At 35.7% G+C, this 22,251-nt stretch overlaps 1 protein-coding gene and 1 long non-coding RNA gene across 2 annotated transcripts; one reads left to right on the top strand and one right to left on the bottom strand.

The window, feature by feature from the left end:
* Positions 1-4,994: 4,994 nt before the first annotated feature.
* On the top strand, positions 4,995-7,148 carry LOC131065730 (amino acid transporter AVT6E). Its single transcript, XM_058000343.2, is given in 2 exon segments — positions 4,995-5,890; positions 5,892-7,148. Coding segments are annotated over 2 exon segments (1,434 nt in total). The 5' UTR covers positions 4,995-5,338; the 3' UTR covers positions 6,774-7,148.
* Positions 7,149-13,140: 5,992 nt separating this feature from the next.
* LOC131065678 (uncharacterized) lies at positions 13,141-13,805 on the bottom strand. The gene is made up of 2 exons (XR_009111456.1): positions 13,575-13,805; positions 13,141-13,424 (listed from the first exon to the last, which is right to left on the bottom strand). It is a non-coding gene; the product is annotated as an uncharacterized LOC131065678 (long non-coding RNA).
* Between the last annotated feature and the right edge of the window lie 8,446 nt (positions 13,806-22,251).

Raw genomic sequence — 22,251 nt, 5'->3', positions numbered from 1 at the left:
AAGGTGTGACCAACTGCTACAATGCTTCTAAGGGCAAATGTATCTTATTACCATGCTTTTGGCAGGGTACATTTCTTCACATAGTGATAGGCCTCATGTTCCATGGTAGGCCAATAATAACCCATTCTCAGGAGCATTTTAGCTAAAGTGAGGCTACTTGAGTGTGCTCTGCAAATACCTTCGTGTACTTCATGTAGTACACATTCAACTTCTTTGTTGTCAAAAAATTGTAAGAGGGTTCCATCAAAGTGCCTTCAAAATAGGGTATCTCCAAGGATGGTGTAGTGACCAGATCGATGAATGAATATTTGTTGTTGGGTTTCAGTGAGATGGGGTGGGATGGTTTAGTTCCTTACATAAGAATAGGTGTCTTGATGCTAAGGGGAACCAAGACCAACAAGTTTGCAAACCATTTCAGATTCAAGCATGTCATATTTGGGCACCAAGAGATGTTCAACTAGGAATTCATGCACTTGGTACCATTCTCTAACATTTATAGTAAGGATCTAACAGTTGCCATAGCATCAACTGCTCTATTTGTTGCTTGGGGAATTTGCTCAAAATAGATTGAGGTAAAATTTTGTTTGAGGTCTTCGACCATGTGGTGGTATGGAAGCAACTTATCATTCTTTGTTTGATATTCACCATTGACTTGTCTAGTCACGAGATGAGAGTCGTCATAGATACATAAGTCAATGATTTTCCACTTGATATCCATGTGAAGTCTTGTGATGAGGGCCTCATATTTGGAGATGTTATTTGTGCATCAAAATGACAACTTGAATGATTTAGGGATACAATATCTGTGCGGGGTGACAAACAAGATGCATGCCCCCGATCCTCATTGGGTGAAGGAACCATCAAAGTATAACCTCCATGGTGTAGTTTAAATGACTGTCATGATAGCATCATTAGGGGTGTTTGTGACAAGAGGATGATCTGTTGTGTGGGGTGCTTTCTCTAGCTGATTTGCAATTTCTTGTCCCTTTATAGCCTTCATGTCCACATACTCAATGTCAAATTCACTTAGTATCATAACCCATTTAACCATCCTATTTGTGAGGGCTACCTTTGAGAGAAGATATTTGAAGGGATCAATCTTAGCAATGATCTTTGTTTTCTAGTTAAGTATGTAGTGTCAAAGCTTTATGAGTGCTAAAGATGATTGCTAAACAAGCTCATTAAATGGATGTGCAGTTAAGCTCATAGTCCACTAATGCATGGCTAACATAGTAGACAACATGCTCTTTTATTTTGTTGTATGCTTTTGCTAGAGGTGCCCCAAGTGCAACTGTTGTTATTGATATGTATAGGAGGAGTGGTCTATCTGGAACACGAGGCATGAGTACTAGTGGAGAAGCTAGGTATTCTTTGAGTATTTCAAAGCCCTTTTGACATAAACAACCCCATTGAAACTTAGTGTCTTTTCATAGGAGATGAGCAAATGGATGACATTTGTCTACAAGATGAGCGATGAATTAGCAAATAGATTGGACCATACCTTGCAAGCTCCGTAGTTGTTTGAGAATATTAGTAGGAGGCATTTCTATGATGGCTTTAAATTTTGCAAGATCTACTTCTATGCCTATTTTGGACACAATGAATCCAAGGAACTTTTCAGAAGTGACTCTAAAGACAATTTTTGGGGTTGAGAAAGAGTTTATATTTTTCTAAGAATTTGAAGATCTTTGTGAGAATTGTGATGTGCCCTTTTCCTATCTCGAACTTACCAAGGAGATCATCTACATAGTTTTCTATTATGTCATGCAAGAGGTCATGGAAGAATGTTGTCATAACTCTTTGATATGTTGCACCGACATACTTTAAACCAAAAGGCATCACCTAGTAACAAAAGTTTCCTGATGGAGAAATTAAAGAAGTTTTGTGTTAGTCTTTAGTTGTGATCTTGATCTGATTATATCGAGAAAAGTCATCCATTAAGGAGAGCATCTCATGTCTTGTTGTAAGATCAACTATCATGTCAATGTTTGGAAGAGGAAAAACATCCTTAGGGAATGCCTTGTTAAGATATCTTAAATCATTACATATGTTGATGTCTCCAGATGGTTTGCCAACTAGGACTATGTTAGAGATCCATTCTGGATAATCACTAGGACGGATGAATCCCACATCGAGCATTTTCTTTAACTCTGCTTTGACTAGTAGGGCAATTTGGGAATGCATCTTTCTCATCTTCTGCATAACAGGTTTAGCATCTAGACATACAACTAGGTGGTGTACCACAAGCTTCGGGTCCAATCTTGGCATGCTACATAAGAAAATAAAGGAATTAAGCAATTCCTTGGATGGATAAAAGGGGGTAGCATTTAAGGTTTGGAGGTGAGATGGAAGAGCCATTTATGGCATGTGGTTGGCTCATTCCTAATCCTAGAGATTAGGAATGTGCAAATGATTAGTGAGGGTGATTAGATGAAATGATTAGGGATTAAGATGCAAGTGGACAAGTTAGGAGGATGTGATGGGTGAAGAGAGAATGAGTGGAGAATTTTAAATTGAGAGAAATGATAATGATGGTTAGGTCTGGATTAATTAGGCTAAATGACAAGGATTATGAGGAGGATTTGTAGGAACTAGGATATTAGTTTAATTAATCGTGAATTAATTTAACCGATTGTGATTAGAAGATTGAAATATTTTCCTAAGGTTTGAGTTTGATTTATTGAAATAAATCAAACTTTAGAAGAAATGAGATATATGTAATTAATTGATAAATTAATTATATGGATGGAAGGGGTAAATTAATTAAATGCGATATAATTAATTTAGGAATAATAAAGGGCTAACATGATTAATAAAATTAATGTGATGTGGGGTAATTAATTAAATATTAATTTAATTAATTTTATCTGTCTACAGGTTCAATTAGAGTTAGGGCTAGATTTCAGTTAGGGTTGAGGTTTAGTTAGAGTTGGGGTTAGAATTAGAGTTTGATTAGGTTTAGTGTAATGATTAGGATTAGGGTAATTAGGTTAGGGTTAGGGTTCAATTAGGGCTAGGGTTTAATTGGGGTTAGAGTTCACTTACAAAAAGGTTAAGGTTCAATTATTATTATAGTTTAATTAGGGATAGGGCTAGAGATTAATTAGGTTTAGTGTTCCTTAGGATTAAGGTTAAGGTTCAAAAATATCAATATGGGTTAGGGTTAGGGTTAGGTTTAGGTTCATTAGGGTTACAATTCAATAAGAGTTTAATTAGGGTTAAGGTTGAGGTTAGAGTTCAAGTAGGATTAGGGTTCAATTAGGGTAAGGGTTACTATAAAGTTTAGATTTAGGGTTTAATTAGAGTTATGATTCAATTAAGGGTACGTTAGGGTATAATAAGGGTTAGAGTTCAATTAAGGTTAGTATTTAATTAGGGCTAGACTTCAATTAGCATTCAATTAGAGTCAAGTTTCAATTAGCATTCAATTAGGGTTAGAGTTCAATTAGAGTTAGGATTAGGATTAGAGTTCAATTAGGGTTTTAAGTTAGGAATGAGATTAGGGTTCAATTAGGTTAAGATTAGGGTTAGGATTTAATTAGGTTTAAGGTTTAATTAAGGTTAGGGTTATGACTATGATTTATTTAGCATTACAATAAAAGTTATGGTTTAATCATGGTTAGGGTTAAGGTTATGATTAGGGTTTAGTTAAAGTTGGGGCTAGGATTCAATAGGATTTAATTAAGGTCACAATTCAATTAGGGTTATGATTTCACTAGGCTTAGGGTCAAGGTTATAATTAGGGTTAGGGTTAAGGTTCAATTAGAGTTATTATTCACTTAGGGTTATAATTAGGGTTCAATTCTAGGGTTAAGGTTCTACAATACAGCTTGGGGTTAGTGTTGGTGTTCAAATAGGATTAAAGTTATGGTTAAATTATGATCAAAATTTAATCATATTTTAATTAGGGTTAGGGTTCAATTTGGGTTGGATTAAAGTTCAAAGTTGGGGCTAGTGTTCAATTACATATAGGATTCAATCAAGGTTCAATTAGGGTTAATGTTGTTAAGGTTAGTTCAATTAAGTTAGGGTTTAGTTACGATTAGGGTTATTATTCAATTAGGACTATGGTTAGGGTACAATTAGGATTCAAGGTTTAATTAAAATTAAGGTTAAAGTTCAATTAAGGTTATTATTTATTATTTATTAAGATTAGGGTTCAATTAAGGTTAGTGTTTTATTAGGTTTAGGGTTTGATTAGGCTTAGTTTCACTTAGGGTTATAATTAGGATTCAATAAAGGTTAAGGTTAGGTTAGTATGAAAGAGCTTGGGGTTAGGGTTAGGTTTGGGGTTCAAATAAGGTTAGGGTCAATGTTAGGTTTAAAATTCAATTAGGGTTAGGATTCAACTAGGGTTAGGGTTCAATTAGGGTTAAGATTAGTGTTAGGCATAAAATTAGGGTTAGGGCTAAGCTTAAGGTGTTATAATATAGCTTACAATTAGGGTTAGGGTTTGGGTTCAAATAGCATTAGGGTCAAGCTTAGGGTTAGGATTATGGCTCAAATAAGGCTACAGTCAATATTAGAGTTAGAGTTCAATTAGGATTATGGTTAGGGTTCATTTAATTGTAATCGTAATACTAAACCTAAGCTTAAGCCTAAACCTAATAGCTCTAACCCTAACCCTAGTCGTAACATTAACTCTAACTCTACTCTAACCCTAATATATTAAATCTCTTACATGTTATGTTGTAGATGGTTCTAACATATATAAATTTAATAATCTATATAAAGTATGTCAAAGATATCCTTCTTAAAATATCTATTATATTTTTATGTGAAAAAATTAATTAAAATAGACATCTTAAAAAATATATCTCTGGACATATTTATTATATATAAAATCAATAATAATTAGTTAAATAAATAATTTTAATATTTACCAAAACCAGGTAGTAATAAAAATAAAAAGTTCATTGCTAATTATTATATTTACCAAAATATAACAAAGGTTTCGGAGTCGCCTTAAAATCGATCATTGTAAATGCCGGACATGTCGAGTTGACCGCAATGTGTATAAATCGCTCACCGGTGGGATGACCACAATGCGTAAGTTCCACTTCGTTTTTAAAATATAATTCACCTAGGTGAGATCTATGAAAAAGAGATTTTAAGAATCGCATCATGAAGTGCTGGGACTCCGTTGCCGCGTAGGAGAAGCAGCTAGGGGAAACTCTGGGTCAAGGATTCAAAGCATAAACAGGTAGGAGGAAATCAGATCAAAATAAGCCAGATTCTTGGCTTTCATCTATGGCAATCAGGTAATGTAAACTTCTTCCTTTTGGTACAGATTAGAGGATAAGAGATTTATTTTGGAGTAAAATTGACGATTCCAACAATGGGTAACCCAGCAAAGCACTCATTCATTGAGCTGCAAATGCAAGACATTTCCCTTGAAAGTTCTGATGGGTATTTGTCCTCAAAGTCACGGCTTACAGAAGAGAATGGGAATGATAATGACGTTCTCCCTCTTCTGCCATCGGAATCAGAAACAGACAGAGAAAAGAAGTTGTCCAGGGAATCTGGCATTCCAAGTGCAGTATTTAATCTGGCAACGAGCGTAATCGGCGCAGGGATCATGGCGTTACCTGCCACCATGAAAGTTCTGGGGCTTCCGTTGGGTTTTACCTTAATAATATTGATGGGTTTTGTGTCAGAGATAAGCATTGAGATTTTGGTTAACCTTTCTGTTGTGCTCAAGGCTTCCACCTATGGAGAAGCTGTTCAATCCACTTGTGGGCATGTTGCCAGAGTGGTATTAGAGGTTTGTATAATTGTGAACAATGCAGGCATACTGATTGTGTATTTGATTATTATGGGAGATGTCATGTCAGGGTCTTCACAGCACAAGGGGATTTTCGACGAATGGATCGGTAGGCAAGGGTGGTGGGGGTAACAGGAGACTTATAGTTTTAATTACCATGCTCTCTGTTTTGGCTCCTCTCTGTTCTCTTAAGAAGATAGACTCACTGAAATTCACATCAGCTGCATCTGTGGCTCTTGCAGTTGTTTTTGTTGCTGTGTCTTCAATTGTTGCCCTCATCAAGCTTGTAGAGGGTAAGATTGAGAGACCTCGGTTGCTTCCCAATGTTGGATCCAGAAGAGCAATTTTGGATCTTCTTGTGGTCATCCCAATCATGACCAATGCATACATTTGTCACTTCAATATACACCCTATTTACAACGAGTTGCAGGGCAGAACCCCAGCGAAAATGAATAAGGTTGGGAGGATCACTACTGTACTATGTATATTGGTCTATGCATCTACAGCAATTTCAGGTTATCTTCTGTTTGGGGAGGCCACAGAATCAGACGTCCTAACAAATTTTGACAAAGACCTTGGAATTGCATTCAGTTCTATCCTTGATAACATTATCAGGGTTGGATATATTCTTCATTTGCTGCTTGTTTTTCCTGTGATCCATTTTTCGCTTCGGCAAACAATGGACTGTCTAGTTTTTAAAGGATCAAAACCTCTTTCGGTGAGCAGAAACCGTTTTTTTATTATGACTACGGCTACTTTGGCTTTTCTTTATCTTGGATCTACAGTAGTTCCGAACATCTGGGTTGCGTTTCAGTTTACAGGAGCAACCACGGGCCTCTCTTTGGGTTTTATATTTCCATCTTTGATAGCTCTGAGATCCAACCAACAAGAGAGAAGGTTGGGTTTAGGAAACAGGATGCTGTCATGGACGATGCTTGCAATGGCATTGGTTGTAAGTATCATAGGAGTTGTTGGAAATGTGTTCAATCTTACAGTGAAAAATGACTGAAAACATCATAGAAGCAGGTCTAGTATGGGCAGTAATCTGGCGTTTGCAAACTTTACTGGTTGTTCGATATCATTATCCTAAATTTTCCAGGCTTGTTATTTTTTTATGGCCTCATTGACATCATTCTATGGTGCTGGACACACTTTCAGAATGCAGCAACGTAGATATGCATGGAGATACAAAAGGGCCCTTGAGGATGGCATGTAAGTACAGGCTCATTGTATGTGATTGAGAACTAAATTTACAGGCAAATTGTTCTCTCGGCTCATGTAATCTCCAAGTGTAATTGGAATCTTTGAAGGATGTAATATTATTTGGTGAAAAATCATTATTTCATCTTAAATAAAAGATATATACTGAGACCGGTGCTTGTCATTAATGTTCCCTTTTATTCTAAGGCGCATTTATGTTCTTCAAAAAGCTTAGATTTCTTTGTAATCTTGTGGTGTGGTTGGACGTAACAGTACTTTTGCACAGAAAAAACTTCAACAGCTGACTATGTGCATATGAGAAATGCAGGGCAAGAACACAAGCAATTTTATGTAAACAATAGTTCATTTTTTCCAAAGTTTAGATTGATCACAAATTTTGCAGGTCATGAACATAAATTTTAATACACTGGTTTTGTTAAAATTGAAATTTGAAGTTGTAGGTGAACAGCGTTGAAGAAAACTTAAGGAATCAGACTACATATCAGATAATGAGGAAATAGACAATCATTGTTGTTATGGATAGACAATTGGTGTCGCTATTTATTAGAGAATTTAATGTCTACAGGGAGCAAAAAACAAGATCAGTAGGACAGATGTAAATTGGGCAAAATCCTCAAGCTTAAGCAAGGCGGCCATCCGTCAGACTGAGGTTCCAACCATCCATAACTAGCTGTTGCTTATGAATGTGCAAACAGTGAAAAACCCATGGCAGAGATGAACCAAAAAACTGGCTTAAGTTTAGATTTTTTTAAGGGATTTAGCATGATGATTCCCCGTATTAGAATAACAGAATATTGGTCATTTTCTACATTTAGATGGCCAATGTATTTCCTATTTTTTAGGTTGTATTTGATTTATGACTTACGTAGATTCTGGGACAAGATTGGTTCCTTTTACTATAGATACACTGAGCTAGAGTCCAGCATCTATAGAAAAATATATAGAAGAGAATTTCCTGGAAGAATACAATTTTCGGAGAGCATGTGTAGAAGATGTTTTGAAGATGATATTACTGGTAGCAATAACTTGAGATGTCAACTCTAGGGCCCTAAGAGGACAGCGATTACTGAGATTGGTGATGCTCTGGCAGAATATTGAGGATTGTTTGCATTTTGTCAATAGAAGGGACGTACAGTAGCCAATGTACGAAGTAACAAGTTCCATTAAATTTTGTACAATAAAGAAACACACTTAGGAGACAACAGAATCCAAGTGTAGTATTGATGGACAAATAACTAAGCAATATGCCTGTGTTCACTTAAGAAAAGAATCTACACATCGAACTTAAGAAGAGTGGATGTTGAGATGACAGTAGATACAGAGATCTTTTTAAACAACTCCAGTTGCTTGAAGCTTGTAAAGTTGAGTGGACTGAAAGAGGGAAGATGTTGGAATCAAATGTGCTAGACCCTTTCAGTGAAGGATCTGATAGTCATTTTGACTTCTGTCAAGGGAGACAATGGCAGGGAGAGTTGCAGCAGCCATCCTACCATTATGTCCGTGTAAATAATCTATTATAGTTGACTTTGATGTCATATGAAGAAAATGTTGACAGAAGATCCTTGGATCCTAAGAATGCATCCAATGATATAACTAAGCAACACAGTTCTTGTGAAGTAAGGGATGATCAAGTGGATTATTGAAGATAAACTGTGGGGTGCTTCAACCATTGATGTTGCAAATTGCTTGAACAACAGTTATCAACACAAAATGTAGAGTTGGTAGAAATTCATATACGGTCATTACAAATACCATAAATATATATTTCCCGACCATATGGAACACTTTATGATATACTAAGAGGCTTATCATATCCCTAAATACATATGCTGCAAGGTACTATGACAGAGTGCACTGTGTGGATCAATAGGACTGATGTGATTATAATTGACACAACCCTATTGTCCACATTCCTTATTTGAGTAGCCTAGATAGGATAAGACCAAGATTAATATTAAAATTGGTATCTGAAATATTGAAATGAGGAAAGATCAAGTAATGGATTATAATTAACGTGGATGTCTGACTTTAAATGATAATGGTAGAACTCGTGTGGATGTGTGTAAACGTGGGCATTGATTGTAAACTATTGTAATACCCTTGAATGTGTATATATATATATATGCTCAGCAATTGGAAAACAGTAATCTGTTAATAATGAAATTGATGTTGTGATTTTTTTGTTTGAGTGCATACAAGTAATAGGTGACGTTGAAGTGGAAGGGGCATATTGCGTTCCATGGGGCACTTGGTAATTGTCAACTATGAGTAGCACCTATGGTAGTTGTATCAATGAGCATAGTTTGAGGTTGATGATACATTAGGCAGACTGTCGGAGGTAATGTAGATATTAATGAGAATTGAACTTGGAGAAAGAGTGACCTGAATTCTAAAGATCATGCTAGGTAAGCTAGAGAAACACCGGGGTCAAAGGCTAGTCTACATTGTAGAAACTTGGATGGACCATAGAGTCAGTTGTAGCGAAGGTGAACACAATCAAAGGCCTAAAGAAACTACAAAGGACATGCAAATGATCAACTGGAGTCTAAGTCAGACAATATTGAGGAAGTCTGCAGATAAAAAAATGATAACCACCAAAAAGATAGAACCCAGATTAAGGTCTCATCAATTTAGGGAAACTGCTAGAGAGAAGATCCTTGTGCAACAAGAAACAACTAGATACGTTGAAAAATGTAGCAAAAAATGATGAAATCTAATGTTGCATTCCAGAGAGTTAATCAGTCAAATCCAAATGAGGTGAGTAATTGAGAAAAGTGACCGAATGATAAAGGTCAACGCCTAACAATTTTGAAGTAGTCCAAGCAAGGCAAATAGACAACGAGCCATAAAGATCAATGGAGAAAATTCTTAGGTTTAAATGTTCACCCAAAGTCAACAAATAGAATGAAAGATGGGAAGACCAAGGTGAGTATGTGCAAATGTTGAAAACCTTTATAGGATATTCCAAACACCATGTGACTTCTTGGGTTGTGCCATAGCAAGTCAAAGAATACCTGATAGAGATCCATTAAGAACTTAAGTCCAAGAGTCTAGGATCTCCTACCAAGTGACTCCAAAGAGAAATCTCAAGAGTGATTCATGTCAGGCCAAGGCTAGCTGAGGAGACTCATCTGGTATGTTATTGATAAGTTCATGTTCATCATACGTATTTAAACAATGAACTAAGTTAAACAATCCACAATGTCAACCACCAGGATGAGGGACCTTTAAATAGGTTATGGAAGCTTAGGATCCTCACAGGGCGATAAGAAACAATAATTAACAGGAGGTTGTGGGATTTGTGTATCTAAGCTTTTGAGGGATATGTGCATTTGTGGATTATTGAAGTAGCAAAATAGCAACAATAAGAGGAGGTACTTATACAATGCACTCATCAATGAATGGAGGTGGGAGTTCATTTAATGGCTCAAGCTTGAATTTCAGTCCAGGATATCTGTCAACTTAATGAGAAACTTGAGAACTTCATTAATTGTTGGTTGAGGGATAATTTGAACCCCTCTTTGATCACTTTGGGAGCAAAGCTGTAATAAGTTTCCGGGCACATAGATGTGTAGGAGTGCAATGGTTTCTTAAACTAATGTTTTGTTACTCTGGTTAGCTGACAGGCTATATATTGTGGGCTTTTGCCTGGATTTAAGACATATTACACCAGGAAGTTTGTTGGAACATTTTCTAACAATTGAAAAATTCCTCATCAAAGATGCCAATGGCAATGAAGGGTCAAGCTCAGAAACAAAACATTCACTGGGAATCGAACACAAGAGCTCTTCTCCAGACTCATCTTCCCTAAGGCTCTAGGGAGATTGATTTTGGCTCGTCTCATTTTTATAAAATTTCTTCATTGGTAGGGTTTCATAAAATTTTAACTGTGGATTCTGCTGTTCATTTTTCTTGTCTTGTGTTTCAATACAGTGTTGTGTGGGGTGTTTTCAGCGGATGCTTTCAAATTGTAGTTGCTTCATCTTTATCTTGAAAGTATGGTGCTTGAGCCTACAAACAAAGCAGGTGGAGACTACAGGAGAGGACTGTTTCTCTGTGGCATTGGCAACTGCACTGTCTGTGGAAGAATTAAACTTCACAGGAACAGGAAGTAAGAAAATAACGCTGAATCCCTATTTAAAATTTTAATAAGGCATTCAACATGGTTGACAGGACAGCACAATTTGTGCAAAATCTTAAGAAAAGTCACTTGCCATGGTTTCAGTGAGTTTTTTTATATTGGGAATCTGTTTGCCACTGGTTCGTTTTTTTGCTGTGTTTTGTTTCATTTTAAAACAATCTCGTTGTCATCTGTTAAACAGACAGGCATCTAAAATGAAAGCCGCTGTAGAAAAATTCCTGGCAGTGGATTCAAAAACCTGTCGAGCAAAACCCTAGGGACAAAAGTAACCTTTTTGGGTCTGTTTCATCTTCTCGGTAAGTGACAGGGGTTGGCTGATGGTTGTTGCAGGAGAAATGAGTGGTTCCAAATCGGTGTAGTTCATGCAGGAAGATAGTGGGTTTGATGATATTTAATTGCAAATGTGAGGATATTTTCTATTCGAAGCATGAGTGCTCTTTTGATTACAAGGTGAGTAGCCAGAGGGACATTGATAAGGTCGAGAAAATTCAGAAGATTTAAGATCAGTTGGGATTTTAATTTTTAATTTTTAATTTTTTGATCAGTGAAATTGCGACGACCCCAGAAGAGGCGTTAATGCCACAAAGGTAAACAATCGCGAGCCTACTGGAACAACGAAGGCACAAGCCTGCACTCACAGTAGCCCAGCGGGATTTGAACCTTGGTGGCACCATTAACAATGCCACACCTTAACCAATACACTGCAGATGAACCCCATGGATTTTAATCCCTTTATTAGTATTAAAGTTTAATTTTTCTTTTCTGGTTTAAGATTTTATTTTTCACTATTGGAGTTACTAGACACAAGGCTTTTATGACTATAATTTTTTAGTTTAAATATGGATAATTTTCTCTAAAGCTTCAGAATCCAAACCAAACAGGCATCCATACAGCTTCTGGTTATGGTCAAAATTCTTCTTGGGCCTGGGAGGACTCTGCTGTCAAAAAAATTTGTAAGGGAACATGGGAGGACAATTTTATGTTGTACATTCCTGGATTGATGGAAGAGAGAGCAATTGTATATCGTATCATCTTCTTCCAGAATTATGGGGAACAATTGTGTATTGTTTTTCTAAGGGATGGGAACAAAAAGAAAAGATGTCTAAAAGTATAGGCAAATTCTATGCAAATGATGGAGATATGCAGCTAAAGAAGCAAGGAGCAGATTGCAACAATAGCCAAGGGGCAGATTGTGTCCGTATCATCTGCACATTCACTGTGTGCCAATTTACTAAATAATATAGGCAGCAGGCAATTGTCTTTACCACCATCATCTATTTTTTCTATCTTCAGAAAATATATTTTTCTGCATTTCTTCTCTTCCTCTCTTGACTGTCATTTAATTTCTAATTAAGTAGCACATTACAAATTCTTGGTTTTGTGATTTCTACAAACATATATTTGAAGTAGTTAGAGATCATTTACCTTCATGACCAAGATTCAGTTTAAACTAGACTTTGTTCTACCACAGAGTTATACTAGTTTAAACTAGACTTTGTTCTACCACTGAGCTATAGGCTTATGATAAATGGCATCTTAAATTTGTTTGTTAGGAGAGTAGTATATAAATGGTATTTAAAACATTATCCTAAACTTTCCTTAAGTAGCCTTCAAATAATCCTTTAGTGAATCAAGAATTATTCTTAGTTTATATTTAACATTTCGGTTTCTCACCAGTCAGATTGACTGGTTGAGGTGGAAGTGGTCAAATTGACATGAGATTTGAAATTCAACCAGAAATGGCAAAACCTCGCAGATGATGAAGTCAAGAAAATAAAAAACAGAGCAGTTTAGGTATTTAACCGCTTCTTGAATCAGTCAACACAATTTCAAAATCAAACAAGATTACTTACAAAATTGCCGGTGGGCCAATCAAAACAAGGATCAATATAGCATAAGCGATGTTGGCCAGTCAGAAACAAAGATTAGTCAATAATATGGGAACCCCATAGGAAAAAAAGAATCGAAGATGTGCTCTCTTAAGGAATTGAATCGTCTAAGAACCACTATAGGATACTTGGAAAGGAGAAATTATTTACAGAAGCCAAGAATATAATTAAATAAATTTGTCACGGAAGTAACTCAATTGATGATTATATCCTCTTTCTGATATCAGATTTAACGGATAGAAAGAGAGAAAGGGCCATTCCGACTAAATGTCATTCTCGTTTCTCGAGCCATAAGAAACCCAAGTGCTGTGCTTTCTGATTGAATCGAAACATTTGGGGTTTTCAGTTTATCTGCTCGCAGCAGAGGCAGAGGTAGAGGCGGAGGCACTCACAGTGGTGGCATTTTACCCTGCGAATAGCTATGGATTACCATTAATCAAATATAAAAACTTGTACAAGAGCCAAACAAATTAGCTAAAAAGGCCATTCATGATTGATACTCAATGGCAATGGAATCATTAAAGAGAATTGCTGATATGCTTATTTCTGTAAAATATACCTGCATTTGGCTAGCATCGTTGCCAACAAGGTATTCATCTTCACACCTATGTGCCCTTACGCCCCACAAGCCCAATATTCCACATATCTGCCCTGCCTCTGCCAATCCAGAATGCTTCATTAGACTGTACATTGTAACCCCAACACATAATAGGGGTGCCGCTTGTTCCAGGGACAAATTTTCAAACATTGCATCTCATTGTTATAATTATCTATTCCAATCTTTAACTCGCTTAACCATTCCTATCATATGCCACTAACTTGTGCAATTAGCTCTAGGAAGGAAGAACATAAATTTAAACATATGGCTTCCATTTGGAGACTACAACACACTAATTCTTTGACAAAAGTCATGGCTTCACAAAATAATTTTGGTACAAAAGTATCAAATTTAAAATAAAATAAAATAAAGATGGTTTAACAAGTCTAGGTGGGGAAGCATACCAGTAGCCGTTCTAGCTAACTTTGTCTTATAGATTCTAAACAGTACATCGAATTTTGACGATTTTTTTTGTTGTTTCTGCATGCGACTTAACTGCTTATAGCTATTGTTTCGGCTTCTGGGTAGTAACGATGCATGCTGTGGGATTCGTTATACACGCAAGGGTCAAAAAGTACACTTTTTAAAGTGTCACCCAATGCCTGCTTAAAGATGCCCCAATAACCGTGCACTTAAAATCGTCAATACTTATGCACAAATGTCCTAGTAGTCATGTGCTATGGGTACCAATAAAGGTCCACAAATGGGCCAATTATAACCTAAAAAAGCTAAAAAATGAGCGGCTATTGGTCCATGTTGACTTTATCAATGAGCTTTAAATTATTTGTTTATTTGTTTTTTTTAATGTTAGTAATGTTGGCATTTTGATGATGTTTGTACTTAGTTGTGATTGCCATTGATGGACACACACTTATTTGCTATATGAGTTATTCTCAACTGGTAGTATGTGATGTATTGTTCAAACCGGTATTATATGCCAATGTATGCATAGTCTTTGTTTGTAGAAGACTATCGGTGTTTGCAGAAGGAGCTTACCGGTCAAAGCATGAGCGAGGACCTCAAGCAGTATGAGGACCCCAAGCGGCAGCCAAACTTTTTAAGATCGAAACACTATGTTCCAGTTTACCAGTCTTTGTTTGTAAACCGGTAATCGGTATACCTTGTTTTGTTAACCGACAAACTTGTAAAGTGTGATGAGTTATCATCCACCAACACCGATGTGGTGATTCTGTGCCGTGTTACAAATTGTTTTAGATGCATTGTACCTAGGAAATTGTAGTCTATCTCATTGGATCGACATGAAATCGGATTCCTATATGAGGACATCATGTCTAGGGTTTTGAGTGTGTTGTGTTTGAAGATTAGGTCTTTGCAAAAAGTATCTTGCGACAAAGATTGAACGTGCGAAGCACAAAAGACTGAAGTAATGCTGCAATGCATTAATAAAGAGCAATCAAGGATCTAACTAAGCATTTTGTGCTACTTTATAGATCACTTACTTGTTGATTACTAATCTCTTCGACAAGTCAGAAAAGCTTAATCGGGCAGGCTTAGTTAAGCCTGTTCTAAATCCTCTAACAAGGTGGTTCACAGTTGTGGATCTGAAATCCTTTAACAGGGTAGTCTTTAACAAGACTTATCTCTTAACAGAGGTCAGGATTCCTAACAGGATCTATTCTGATGAAGAACATTGTAAGGCCTTAACCGGTCTGGTTGCTATTCTGCAGATAGTAGACTTGTGAGTTTTACTCACCGTGGTTTTTCCCATTTGGGTTTCCACATCAAAATATTCTGTGTTATGGTGATTGTGTTATTGTGGGTGGATGCTTTATTTGCTGTTTGGCTTGTTTGCATATTAACCGGTTGCTGTTTAAAGGTCTATACCGGTCTGCAGTAAAATTGCTTAAGTGTTTGGTAAACTTATTGGGTATACTAATTCAGCCCCCCCTCTTAGTATTCATCAAGTAATTGGGGGATTGGGTGTGCAAAGAGTGAATGGTTATTGGAACATGAACGGTAATTGGTGCTCTTCCCCTAGATCATTACTAAATTTGTTATGTTAAAAAAATTTTAAAATTACAAATCAAAAGATATCTATGACTCAAATTTATCTAATATTATAGTTTTACAATTACATATATTTTTCAAAAATAATTGTCAATGTTTAGATAAGATTTTCATTTTTTTAATCAATTATACTATAAATAAATCCACTCAATACAAGGGAATTGAGTTCTAAGTTAACATTCTAACCAAAGGAAAAAAATTCTTGTACTAATCACACAAGACCCATTCATGCTTTTTTCAGCCATTTCATTTAATTGTTTAATCATTTTCAAATAGAACAATGCCATGTTCCTGCTTTGCTATGCATTTGTAAAGTATAATTTTAAAAATGTCACAAACCTTGATACAAAATGTTGAATCTAAGAAACTAATCCTTTAATTAGGAATAATAAAATTTATCACAAATTTCATTGAAGAGGCTGATATAAATAATAAAATAGATATTAGATTAAAAATGGAATTAAGATAAACAATGAGAATATCACAAAAATATTAAAATAATATCCAATTTGGAAAAAAAAAATCAGTATAAATATAACACTAAAGAGAGGTCAAATAACGTATTTACCCAACAATTAAGTAGTAAATATGCTTGAAATTGATCTAAAAAAAAATGTATTATCAACCACCTCCTTCAAGAGGCTTTCAAGCAACCCAACCACTCTCCTTAACCTAGTGATAACAAAAATAAATACTCAAGAATTCAATTTATAGAATTTTGATTTGAGTAAGACCTCCGAATAGGATTTAAAAATCACGGGAGACCTTTACTTGAGTGGTATTTATGTACTCTTCATGCACTATATGTGGAAAGGATGATTTTAATGGATGTTCATTACTTCCTACTGTATCATTCTCTTAAATAAGGCGAATAATGATTTGTGTGTATTACAATATTGTAGAAAGTTTTTCCAAGTTAACTACTATGCTAGTGGATTAGTAATTAGTGTAGTAATGAGTCAAGAGACCAATCACACACTTTAGTGATAAAAAGCAAAATACTCTTTCTATGACCAATAATTTTATGTATTTATTCAATATTTGTAATTATTTGTTGCTTGATAAATTTATGTTGTACATTAACCACTAAGCATAAAATTTTATCAATACAAGTAATATTGAATTGTAGACATGTGATGCAAGTAAACTATCTACAAAATTTGTTTCTTGCGGTCAAGCATAGAGTTGGTGAAATGAATAATAATACAAACACCTTGATCATGACATCAACATAATTATCCATAATCTAGATTTTATAGATGCATCACACACATGCATAGAACTAGGCATGCTACATGCAAAGACCCATATGAAGATTTGGATGTAGGTACTTGTCTTGTAAATAAAAATTCATGTATTTTGTTCAATTCAACGAGAGATAATCTCATTCATGATATGTATGGCTACACACTTACATGTGATTTTGACACAAATATGATGCAATCCTTGATGGAAGAGAGGTATTATAGGATGATTTTGGACTAAGATTTATACTTTTGATTAGCAATAATTTTAAATAGAAAAAATTATAGCATATAATATGAGGTTGTATAAGACATTACACACACAACATATTCCTTGCTAGGAATAACATTCCAATCATGATGTTTGTGGGTTACTTTGCACTTAGAGATCCATTCATGATGTTTGTGGGTTACTTTGCACTTAGAGAAGTGATGATTATATTTTAATAGTTGTTGACATGTTTTCAAGTATAACCTTTCAATTCTTTTTATAAGTTGAATGATGTGTTTAGGGTTGTCTACTTATTTATTGGGTACTAATTTGACATAGATTGATGCATAGTTATCACCTTAGATATAGATACAAAGTTCCTTAGTCATTTTTAGTACACTTTATGGAAAAACTTGGGAACATAGTTCGATTATAGTTTTGCATAACATCTATATTTAATAAATTTTGAAGATAAACTATCAATTGGAGTCATGGAGATGTCCTCAAATTTTTTGTTGGAGAAAAACCCTAATAGATGAACAATTTTCTACATTTAAGTGTTGAGTTTGAATATAACAATTTAGAGTAAAGTTCAATTAGGGGAACAACATTCTAATTATTTTTTAGGACATCTCCAAAAAATGTCACAAATCTATTAAAGATTGGAGCTGATAAGTGCATCAAAACAAATGTTGAGAGCTTCATATAGAAAATTAGGATGTTGATGTGCAAATAAAGAAATAATGAGAAGAAAGTGATCCTACATTCAAATTATACAAAAATAAGCATTTAAGAACACATAAGTCTTACTCATATGATGATTAAGTCATGGTGCACTTGAGGAAAGAAAGGTTCTCTAAAATAATATATAATAAGTTCAAACCCTAGAAGTTGGTCCTTGCAATTGTTTCACATTAGAGGTCATAAAATATGTATGAAATCAAGCTATCTCAAGGGATGGATAATCATTAATTATTAGTCTTCTCTTAATAGATGATTATTTCAACGGGTATGTGAATTATTTATTATTCATTGTTTATGATGTCATTATGTTGGTGCTCAATTTTTTTTGTTCCCAAATCCTTAAAGACAAAATTTTTAGAGTGTCAAGAGTGTCAAACTTAGGATAAAGACCTCAAACTTATAATCAAGTAAAGCAAATATGGACCAATTTAATAAGGTAGGTAAGATATTTGACTTTAGACTCTTCTAGGCTAGGGGCTTTTTGAAGGCATTTTCCTACGTACTGTATACACTAAAAATTGGTGGTCTGGAGAAAGAATTAATTAAATATGAAAATATTTAATTAATATGACCTTTATTCTTCTACTATATAAATAAATTTAATAATTTGTTTATATGGTTCATTTATTCCTATTTATCCCACTTTAATCATCTTCTTCTATTTTCTCAATTAAATATGCAAATTAATTAATTTGTGTATTTAAATTCCCCCTTTCATTAAATTTGAATTTAAAATTAAAATTTGAGCACATGGCTCCTACTCCTAACCACATGCTAACCTAACCCAACCAATCCAACTAAGGGTTTAATAAATCCTATCCCCTCCAACCTCTCATCCTAACCATTTCTTGATTGTCTATTCTCTCTTAGAGACATGTGGCACTTATGCCACATGTCTCTTATCTCCATGCCACTTACCCCCTTTGTTGGCATATGGTTGGAGATTCTTTGCCACTTGTCCTCTCAGGGATGACAAGTGTCTCTCTTCCTAACCTCTTTCCAACTTCTTTGATCTTGACGGTCGGTTTCTCCAGATTGAATCTGCACTGTTGATTCTTGCCACCTCACCTTTGGTCATGGAAATCTTATAAATACCCCTTTTCTTGGTCATGAGAGGGACCCTTAGCATATTAGCGTTATTAGCATTCTATCAACATTTTCCAACATTTCTAGCAATCATAGCATAATTATCATTGCATCATAGAGTAGCATAGCATCATTTAATGATTTTCATGTTAGCTTAATCATAATGTAGATTTGCATTTGCTTTTGCATCATAGCTTGCATAATCAATTCCCATTTCTTGAGTTGTCACTTTGCTCAAATCATGCATCTGAGAGCCATCTGTTGAACTAGCAAAGTCCTCAAGACTAGGGAGCAATGAGGCGACATTGGGGAGTATTCTAATTGCTTATTTTCTTTGATTTCCCTAATAACATGTTTCATTGAGTATGTGTTTTTTATATACGTATTAATTGATTAAAACACAATATTTTGCACATAGGTATTGTTGTCTTCAAAATCTGATTCACTTCAACATCCTTATAATGATATGATAACTATGTGTGCAGAAGAGATATTAAAGAGAAGGAAACTTCCAAGACAACATATGACAAGGTTTGATTTAACCTTCTACACTTCAGACCCACTCAAAGTCCAAGTGGGTATACCTTTGTGAACTAAATTCACACTTTTAAAAGATAAATCCACAGCAAACCAGTCCAGAAAACCAATGGATCTAATCACCTTAAAACTAATTGAAACAAAGGAATGAAAATTGTACTCATATTCAGTATTGACCTACAAAATATGTAATAGACAACCTCGATCTATACCAGTGCCTTATCCAAGGTCACAGAGTCATCTAAGTTCAAACAATACTCCCACAATCAAATATCTATGCATATCCCATTAGTTTGGCTTCTATAGATCCCTATATATGCCTGACACACATAAGAATTTATTCATACCAAATTAAACTATGCTCATCAAGATTCAAAATGTCTCACAAGGAATTTAGTGGTAGAAGTGATTCCCACATATTTAATTCCCCTCCTGAAGAGAAAAGCTAAGAAACATATCTACTGAAAGTTCCCTTACAACCCCTAATCAAACGAAATAACCCTGGATTATTTAGAATGAAACAGTAAACACTTGCAAACACATTTGAAGACAACACAAAGTTTTAACTCAAAACCAATGGTCTGTATATTGATATTATCTTCAAAAAAGTATTACAAGAAACCTTTGAATATTCTCCATTAAAACTTGGAAAAGCTCAGATAAATTTCTGCAACGTTTTCTTACATTTCTTTTGCGATCCTTTTTCTACTAGTCCTGGTATCCATTTATAACAATATGGATGCATACAAAGCTTCATACTTTGCTAGGTTAGTTTGTTACAATCATTACCTTTCAAGAAGAAATTACAAAATCTTTTACAAATGCAGTTACAAGTCGTTTTCAACCTCCGCAACTTCTTCTACTTGTTGTCCAGTTGCAACCTCTTCTAACGGCTCTACATCCTATATGACATATTTTCTTGTCCACTCATTGTATACATCATCAGCTGGCCACACGAAGTTAATCACTTTTGCTTTTGCCTTGGCTAACCTTTTCCAAGAATTCCTCATTTTGTTAACCTCTGAATTGAGAAAACCATAATGAGATTTGATTCTCTCTATCTCCTCAATTGTTATGACAAAAAAGGAAGCATCTTTTGATTTAATAATTCTTTTTATTCTAACTAACAATTTGGCTTCTAATTCCTTAAGCCATACTTGTTTGTCCTTCAATTGAACTGGGCTAGCAAAACCCCTTGGAATTAACTCAAATACTTCTTCAGTGTACTCTTTCTTGTACAAATTGATCTTCCTATCTGCATTATCTATTCCCTATGCTAATTTTGCTAGGTCCTTTGTGGTATCACAAGTGGATTTGATAATAGGATCAACCCTTGCTTCATCATAGGATACACAAATAAGCTCCAAATCTTGCTCCCTAGGCTTCCACTTGTCAAAAATAGGCATTAAGACGACCTTATCTCCATTAAGTTCATTCCACATATCTAGAATCTTGCTCATGTTGTTATACAATAATGAGGACCCCATGCTGTCGGCAAAACTTGAAATTGTAGCCCTTACTCTTTCTTCATATTTCTTTGCATACGAGGCTTGAGCCTGTTTTAATTCCTCCAACTCATGAAGAGTGATCTCAACCAATTGAGAGCCAGAAGGTGCTGGAGATGGTGGGAGCTCAATAATGGGGCTGGTTGGTGGAGGTCTTGTAGGAGAAGAGGAGATCATCAGTGTTGAAGACTCACCTTGATGACACTGTCCTGCCAACTGGCTTTGTAGCTGGGTAATGATGCTGTCTTTACCCCTTACCTCTTCCTTGGCACTATTATAGGCTTTTAAAACTATCTCCAGCTTAACCTGGAGATCTGCCTTTTCCTTAGCCTCCCTTTCTGCTACTGCAACACTAAACTTTGCAGTCTCTAGCACAGTGCTAACAGCTTCCACTACCCCAGTGCTCTGCACTCTTTTCATTATCATTCCACCAAGGTAACTTGACCCTGGGGTGTTCTTATTTCTCTTATTTTCATCTCTTTTAAGAGACCACATGACCAGTGCAACATTGTCTTTGCTGAAAGTGACCCCCTCCATAGGTTTGGTTTCTTTTCTTACTGCCTCTAATACCAAGGCATCTGCTATGTCCCACTCGGGGAGGATGAGCACCCTAGCTTGTGCCACCATATCTCTTCCCTGCTCAGGAGTGATGGTCTTAAAATCTTCAGCCATTTCTTGCTTTATCTCTTCCTCCACCACAACTGGATCTCTATGGGGCTACTCACCTTTTCTCTTTGCACACCTTGCATTATACTTGTCAATGTTCTGCTTCCACACAAACTGCATGAATGCTCCTGATGTGACAAAGTTATTGTCAGCCGAGAAATCTTCATTGGCTTGTTTGATCTCAGGATCCCACTCCTGGCCTTTGAACTCATTAGCAGTGATGTTCATTTTAGCAGTAGGGGGCTCTTCTGGCATTCCCTCTTCCACTTCACCATATGTATCTGCTATCTCTCCAAGGTTGCCTAACTATAATAGTTGCTCAACTATTGCCTGTTCATCTCCTATATGGATAGGGGATTGAGATGGAGAGTATAAGGGTTCATCAGATTGTATTTCTTTTCCCACCCTTTGTTTCTTTGGGCTATCTTGAATGTCAATGACATCCTGTATCTTCCTTTTCCCCTTTGAAATAGAGGGCTCCCCTGTTGTAGGCATCAACACACTGTAATTGGACTTCTTATGCAACATGTAGTCACCAGGAGGGATTGCTCTAGTGGATGCAGACCTACTTAGAACCAGTCTTGCTTTCTCAGGGTTGTTTTTTATTCCAACCTCCC

Source organism: Cryptomeria japonica, chromosome 7, assembly GCF_030272615.1.
Source record: "Cryptomeria japonica chromosome 7, Sugi_1.0, whole genome shotgun sequence".
Classification (NCBI taxonomy): Eukaryota; Viridiplantae; Streptophyta; class Pinopsida; order Cupressales; family Cupressaceae; genus Cryptomeria; species Cryptomeria japonica.
The sequence above is the reverse complement of the archived record's forward strand: the minus strand, read 5'-3'. Positions and strand labels throughout refer to the sequence as shown.